Source organism: Atta cephalotes (assembly GCF_000143395.1).
Source record: "Atta cephalotes unplaced genomic scaffold scaffold00001, whole genome shotgun sequence".
NCBI lineage: Eukaryota > Metazoa > Arthropoda > Insecta > Hymenoptera > Formicidae > Atta > Atta cephalotes.
In genome coordinates, this window is record NW_012130065.1 from 4,186,670 (window position 1) to 4,194,885 (window position 8,216).

The 8,216-nt window shown below is 25.2% G+C and overlaps 1 protein-coding gene across 1 annotated transcript; it reads left to right on the forward strand.

Moving 5' to 3' along the window:
• Positions 1–4,220: 4,220 nt before the first annotated feature.
• Positions 4,221–5,141, forward strand: LOC105623291 (H/ACA ribonucleoprotein complex subunit 2-like protein). Its single transcript, XM_012204725.1, has 3 exons — positions 4,221–4,456; positions 4,674–4,746; positions 4,814–5,141. Exons 1-3 carry the CDS (start codon positions 4,291–4,293, stop codon positions 5,043–5,045), a joined length of 471 nt encoding a protein of 156 aa, XP_012060115.1. The 5' UTR covers positions 4,221–4,290; the 3' UTR covers positions 5,046–5,141.
• Positions 5,142–8,216: the final 3,075 nt, after the last annotated feature.

Below are 8,216 nucleotides of genomic sequence, written 5' to 3' on the forward strand. Positions count from 1 at the left end.
ATTTATTTTAATATTTTTTATATTCACATGTTATTTATATTAAAATACTTTTATTATTAAATTTATTTTTTTAATATTTCTTAATTTCACATGTACTTGAAATTTAAATATTTTTTATTATTGTATTTATTTTTTCTAAAAAAATACTTTTTTTTACTCAAGCTTTCATCTACAAAATGAATTGTAAAACTACATATGAAGCATTATATGTTGATGAAACGCGCAGAATACTAAAAAAAAAGAAAAGAATTAATGAACAAATCATATTAGAAGAAACACGATACAAACAACGGTCATTATACTGAAAAAAATACATGTAATTTTACATGAAAATTACATATTTATGGCCGATTATTTAAATTATATAAATATGATTGAAATTTATTAAAAATTGTAAATTTTCAATCATATTTAGAATTTTTCGGTCATAAACATGTAATTTCCATGTAAAATTATATGCATTTCTTTTACTGTAAATTTTACAAAACTTCGTCTAAACTTTTCTTATAATTTTTACTGGGATAATACGACATCTTGATAAAGAAATTTATCTTAATAAATGTTTATTATTAGAAATAATGCATATTAAAAATCAAAATTACGGTTTAAAGTGATCATATACTCTACAATAAAGTCGGTAAAGTCTGAAATTATAATATGGAAAACGTGATATTATGTAGGTATAATAATTCCTTTTAATATCTCCACTATTAGGTAAGTTCTAATGATTACTTAGGGCTGCCATCTGTAAAATCATTAACTTAGGACATTGAGCTCTAAATCCCCCGATTTTACAGTTAATTACCGGACTTTTTTTTATGTTAATATTAATTTTCTCATTGTAAATTTTGATTATTTAGTATAATATTTAATATTTTTATATCTAAAAGTACTTTCACAAATAAAACAAAAGTTCAACAAACAAATAATTAAAAAATATATTTGTTAACAATTTTTTATACTTATTATGCATTAAAGTTAATAAGGTATTATACAATACCAAACATGTATTAAAATTAAACTGAAATATATAATAAATCACAATGAACATATAAAAATTCAGATTATATATAATCTTTGGAAATGAAACTTTTTTACTGAACGCTAAATTAACAGAAATAAATATTATCTATCTCTATAACAAAAATAAGTCATCTTAATTAAAATAAGGAAAATCTTCAAAATTAAATTATAAGATTTAGTTGTTTCAGTCGTGTATTTTTCAACCTTTCCCCTATTGCTTTCTTGTTCTGAACAGAAATTTATAGATATTTATAGATATTAAATCGACACAACTCATATCTTTAAAATTATATCTTATTTTAAACAGTGAGGAGATAGTATAATATGTGATCCCAACGAATTTCTTTCTTTCGTCTATTGTTATATAATTAGTGAAAACATCCTCTCCACGTTTACATGAGCTGGTATGAAGAAAAAATACTGTACTATCTTTAATAATTCGATGTACGTATGAGCATTCGGAGTTTTAAAAAATTTAAGTCAAAGTTTACGAGTACAATGAAAAACTATAAAAAATCCGGATCGTTTCGAAAAATCCGCCCGGACGCCAATTGCCTCCAAAACTAGGACAAATCTGGAAAAATCCGGACGGATGGCAGCCTTGTTTTGACGCAGTAAGACGAACGAACGGTGCGTGATCATGTTTTCGCAGTTTACGCGCCAGTTATTGCTAATCGCGTGGCCATTCACTTACCGGTCCGCTTGTAAACAGGTAGCCGTGCCGCTCTTCTTTACATAATTATTCTTTTTGAAATATATTTGCGACAAATACTATATCAGTTAATATGAAACGTTGTACTTTAGATTCTAAAAACTTATTTAAAATATTAAATAAAGAATAAATGTTAGAAAAATTTTTTTTAAAATAATAAATACTAAATAATTGCTTTATTACCTTTATTTATCTTTATTTATTAAAATACATATTTTAAATAAAATTGCTTTAGACCATCTGATTATCTGAGCAAGTTGAATTTTTACAATTGAAATTTTAATCACTATTAAAATGGATAATAAGTTGAAAATTGTTTAAATATTAAAAAATTATTTAACGTTAGTTGTTAATGGAAACTTCCACAGCTTTAAATGTTGAACTTCCCGTTTGAGATTCCACTGCAGTTGGGATCCTGATAGTGACTCATTTTTGACGGAAGAATCAATGCTATCGATTTAAGAGATGGATCATTACTAAGGATGACTCCAAAGAGAGTCAAAAACGTTTAATAAAGAAGATTACATATTATGTAAATCAATTGGGATTTAAATTTAATCTCTGGCACCTTCATTGGCCTTGACTCTCATTAGCCTTAAATTTATTGTTTATTTTTATTTTTAAGATTGTGAGTCTGTTAATAATTTGATATTCCTTAGCAAAATTGCATTAAAATAATTAGACATAAAAATAAAAAATAAATTTAAAATATACTTACCTGCAAAAACTTACTAAATTTATTAACAGCTTGTTTTTTTACGGATGAATATAATTACAAAGAAACGAGGATCGCCAATAAAATCGGAGGGCCTTTAGCTCATTTTTGTTAAATAACGGAAGTTAAATAACGGAAAAGTTTGAAGTGTATTCAAAATCTCTATAATTTTTTAGTAATTATAGAAACTTTGGAATATATTTACATACTAATAATTATGTTAGGTAAAAACGGATTGAAAATCTGTATAAAAAAATATAACTTCGTAATTTCATTTTTATGCAGGTATCTTATAAGACAAAATTCATTAAATTTACTTGTTCGAATATTCAATTTCGAGTTTCTTAAAATTTAACAACTTTTATTTTCACAGTAGGAGATGCAAAATTGAAATTTTTGTTTAAAAATCTATTAATAAACATTTATACTATTAAAAAATTTATTAAATAAAGATTGTTATTGCAGAATCAGAATTCGAATTTTCTTTAAATATACGCGATTTTGTGTTGTAATATGCATGTATTTTGTGTACAAGATATCTTATTTATACCCAGACATCACAGAATATTTATGATAAATATTTATTAATATTAATTTTTTGAAATGTTATATAGATATGTCATATATATTTTATATAAAGCTTTACTCGAAATATTATTAAAATATAAATTAAATATTTTATTTAATTTTTACGATAAATAAATATTTCTAATATTTTTTACTTGAATTATAACGTCTCATTAAGTAGCATTTACTATAACATTTACAATAAATATTTTATAATATTTCTAATAAATATTTATGATCTGTTCTGTATGTATGATCAATTTAAAACCACAAAAATATTTACAAAATATTTAGAATAAATCTTATAAATATTTATAAATATTTTGTAAATATTTTATAAATATTGTGTGCTGTCTGGGTACATATAAGTAAAAATGTATAAGCAATTTATGTACTTTATATTTTACATTAAAAAAATTTTAATTTTTTTGTGTTGTATTATATTTTATTATATTGTATTGTCTGATGATTATTTTGTATATTATTTTGTATATTATAATTCTTTCTTTATGTTCTTTTTATTTTGGTATCAACTAAATACATTGCATAAAAATATAAAAATTCGTATGTAATTCATAAGGATATTCAAAAGCAAATCTCAAGTTACGTATCTTATAATTAGTTGCAATTTACTATAAGAATATAATATATTACGTGTGTTGGATTACAGTTATATTAATTGTTACATATAACTTATTGATTGCTAAGAAAAAGAGAACCACCGTTAAAGTTGGCGGGTATGAGGGGGGGGAGGGGGCCTCTACAGGTTCCCAGTAAACGTTTTGAAACATTTCAATAACGTTGCAGTAATGTTGTAACATAGAAAAAAGGCCTTCATATCCTCTTTCAGATTTCTCTTTAATTATAATAATTATATAATGTATAATTATCAGGATTAATAACTATAGTTAAAACGTTAAAAGTTATAAAAAAAGTTAAAAAGTTAATGACTTTTAACTTAATGAATTTTAAACATATTAATTTTATTAATTTTATTAATTTTATAAGCCATTAATTTTAATTTATTTTAGTTTTAAAAAAACATTAACTTATCAACCCTGATAATTATTAAAAATACTGAAGTTATCTTATGATACAAACAGATGATAATTTACCAGTACGCTTAGTAATTCTTACCTCTTAATACAGATGTGTTAGTGTCTAACTTTCAATATGGCGACGCCTATTGGACGCGTCTATATCACAATTGTTCACAATAGTGTGTTTGAACACGTGGATTATTTTCTCGTGAAATTATAAATATTTTCAAAACATGCAGGAAACTATTAAAATGGAAATCGATGATAGCGTGGTGAAGGACGAAAATATTGATGCTCCAGAAATCAGTTATGAGGAAAAGCTACGATTTGTGAATGCTATTTCTAAACCCATGGCACCGAAGAAATTAACCAAAAAGATTTATAAATGTATAAAGAAAGGTGAGTTACTTTTAGTTATTTAATAACACCAATATTTTTCATAACGATAGCTTTATAATGTATATAGTTTTATAATGTATATAGTTTATAATATATATATATATATATATACAATAGTATTTAAGTAATTTATTATTGTACAAAGCATATATTTAGTTAGAGAAGATAGAAGATATTTAGGCATACAGCAATTATATGTGAGCAATTTCTATTTTAGCATCCAAACATAAAACTTATTTGCGTAATGGTTTAAAAGATGTACAAAAACATCTTCGTAAAGGCGAAACAGGGTAAGCTTTATTTCCTCTATTGAATATTGAATTATTTGTTGAGGCATTACATAATTTCTTGTTTCAGTTTGGTTGTCTTTGCTGGAGATGTATATCCCATAGATATTATGTGCCACTTACCAATTGTATGTGAAGACAAAAATATTCCCTATTGTTTTACTCCATCGAGAATGGATATTGGTGCAGCGATGAATATGAAACGTGGCAGTCTTATGGTACTCGTCAAGGAACATCCCGACTACAAGGAACTCTATGATGAAATTAAAGCTGCAATGAAAACCCTTTCTGCGCCTTTATAGTTTATGTATTTAGGCTAAGTTTGTATATTATTTACTTGTAATTTTGTATATTATATTCATATTATACAATATATAAAATAAATTAGTTTATAATTACTCAATTACTTTTTAATCAACAGTGCATAAATCATAAAAGTCAAAGTAATCGACTTTGTCGAAATTGTACAAATTATTTCTATCTCGTGAAGCCATCAAACAGTTTCATTTTAACTATTTATCTATTTCAGTATGCCATTTCAGTATGCCATCATATTTTTTCATTATACTTGTGTTTTTTTATACAAGTATACATTTATAAAAAAGATCTATCATAGCATATATAGAGTTATAATAAAATAAATATGTATTTATAATACAAAATGTTTATAATAAGCATTTACGATATTTTGTTGTGTGCATATGTACATATAACAGCTTCAAATTTTAATGTTGTTCATATACAGCTATACAATATGAGAAATATAAAATATTTACAATTGAAATTCTAACATAAATTATAATTTTATTTGCGTGAAAATTATAAAAAATAATTCTTAATATTCTATTATTGAAGACTTTATTATTTGTATTATTTAAAACTATAGATTAAAAAATGTTTTTTAGACATAAAATCCCTATTTTAAAGTATTTCACTATTGTAAGATAAAATAATTAAAGTAGCAATAGCGAATAATTGAGATTTTAATTGGTAATGAATAATTATAATCTTTCAAGGTAGTTATTCAAGTTTAATTCGATGTTCTAATTTTTCAACAATACAATGTTCACAAAATGTTTTGCGAAATTAAAATGAACATCTAAAGAATACATATAAAAAAAGAATTTATGTTTAAAATAATGTAGATTAGTATACTCAGCAGTAACAGTTGTACAAAATAGTTTCATGTTCGAATGAAAAAATATAAAATTTTATAGACGTGACATGTATAATTAAAATTATTTAAAGACATATCTGCATGGTAAAATAATTTTTAATTATTGCAGCGTATTGTAAAGAAGTCTATTTATTCATGAATGATGCGGAAGGACATCCCGTGCCTCGAATGAGATTATTCGTACAAATAACACAGTCGTATCTGCTAGATATTTATCACGCCAGTACGCAAAAATAGTGCGTGGTATTGTGTATAAATATATGTTACACATATCATGAAAAGACTATTATCACCCCTCAAGATAGATGAGCGTAGAACGACGATTCGCATTCGCGCGCACAGATTGAACCGAAACGCAGAAGTGATCGATTCGATCGATTAGGGAAGTGCGAAATTTAATAATCGTGGATTGTCGGCCGATCGTTTTCGAACTACGTTCTCCGCGTCTTCGTCTCGCGTTCTTGTATATACCTTAAGATATCGCTGAACTAAATTCTCTCTTACACTTATGTTATAAGTCATATTTAGTAGCTAGTATTACTTGTCCTCGTTACATCGACAGCTATAAAAACCTGTATTTCTCATTTGAATTTGCATATGGATGTTGTTTCGATCATAGATGCAAAGTAGTGCGTATAATAGCAGAATATTGCAAGTTGTATGCTAATTCTAATTAGAATGATGAAAAAACTAAATAATATGAAATGTACTAGTTCAGAAGAAGACACTGTAATTTAAACAAATATGTCGTATATGCATTTATCTATTTTACATTCTTGGACCGCTCAAGCTTGAAACAACACTTTTATAAACGATCTCAAGCAAAAAATATGTTTTGATGTTCACATACATTTCCCATTTTTTATTTCCGAGAATTTATTTCTAATTATGATAGATTAATTATATTATTTTTATCATTATTAAATTTATTTGTCCAGGCAATTAAATATTTTTCTATTAATTTTTTTCATACTTTATATTTGATGAGAAAGCTATAAAAACGTTATATGAGAAGAAAATCAAAATTGTTATACGCAGAGTAAAAGTTATTAGTATGAGAAATAAAGAAAAGAAAGAAAATGTTACATTGTTTTTATAGATACAAGCGAATCTGCGCATTCGTAATTCTAGTCTAGAACAGTCTCAATAGCATATAAAATGTTTATTCGTCATGAGATCGAAAAGCCCTGTTTCGCTTTTTCAATTAAATTGGAATGAGTCAAACTCTTTTTCCCAATCATACAAAAGCAAAATATCACAGATAAATATATCTTGCTATGTTATTAACAATCATTATGTAGGGAACACGCGAGTTTAGGAAAAAATGAAGCATTTGGTATCTGATATTACGATACTATGATAGAACTTCATTTATTAAAAGAATATGTTTCTCTTAGAAGAATTAAGAAAAAGTATACTAATATCTATAAATTTGCTTTTTTATAAATCTATAAATTAAAATTAAAAGAAAACACGCATAGAAACGCGTAAAAAGGAATGCAAAAGAAATAACGAATCAAAAGGCAAACACGGATGATCTGATTAACATTAGAGCTACCAAAGTATAAATCAAAATGAGTTTGTAACTTTTCTCAAATATTTTAAATTGTAATTTTTTTCATATATTTTCTAAGATTTTTTGTGATTTTTGTTGCAATATAAATTATTAAATCGAGATCAATTTTTATTTTTCCCCTTAGCTTTTTTCAAAAATATATGTGATAATTTAGACAGTAAAAATTATATAATATGTTCATCTGCTCGCTGTACTTCTGGTGTTAAACAATTTTAAGTTTAACGAAATAGATAAATCTCAGGTGTATGATGTGTGCGAAAAAAGTTAGATTCGTTAATTTTTCTTTGCCGAGAATTCATTTGTAATAACATTGTTTTTATAGCCGCGATTCTACAAATAGTATTTCATATTTAAAAATCCATAAAATTCGCACTTGTCGATTTCCCCATGAAGTATGATGTAACGTAACTTGGGGTCATTTATTTTAAAATTGGTTTCGAAAAACAAATAATTTAAAAATAGCACGATGTTGAAAGTTTTGTTTGGACGATATTTAAAATGTTTGACGCCAGTCAGTTTAAAAAAAAGTAGAAGCCGCATTATACATTAAATAGACTGCATAACACTTTTTGCATTGTAAGAATCGAGATAATAGAAGGAATAAAGAGAGCAAGAAAAAATAGATTTCAATCTATCAGAAGCCATGTATTTCGATATCTATAATAGTTCTGATAAATTGAAATCTATTATATTCCTTGTTTCTTTTATTTCTTTCATTAT

What these genes read in the sequence shown, in the direction of transcription:
- LOC105623291 (XM_012204725.1), top strand. Translation starts at nt 4,291, where the DNA reads ATGCAGGAAACTATTAAAATGGAAATCGATGATAGCGTGGTGAAGGAC. An exon ending in TTATAAATGTATAAAGAAAG is followed by an intron (nt 4,457 to 4,673) that starts GTGAGTTACTTT and finishes TTTCTATTTTAG; the next exon opens with CATCCAAACATAAAACTTAT. An exon ending in CTTCGTAAAGGCGAAACAGG is followed by an intron (nt 4,747 to 4,813) that starts GTAAGCTTTATT and finishes TTCTTGTTTCAG; the next exon opens with TTTGGTTGTCTTTGCTGGAG.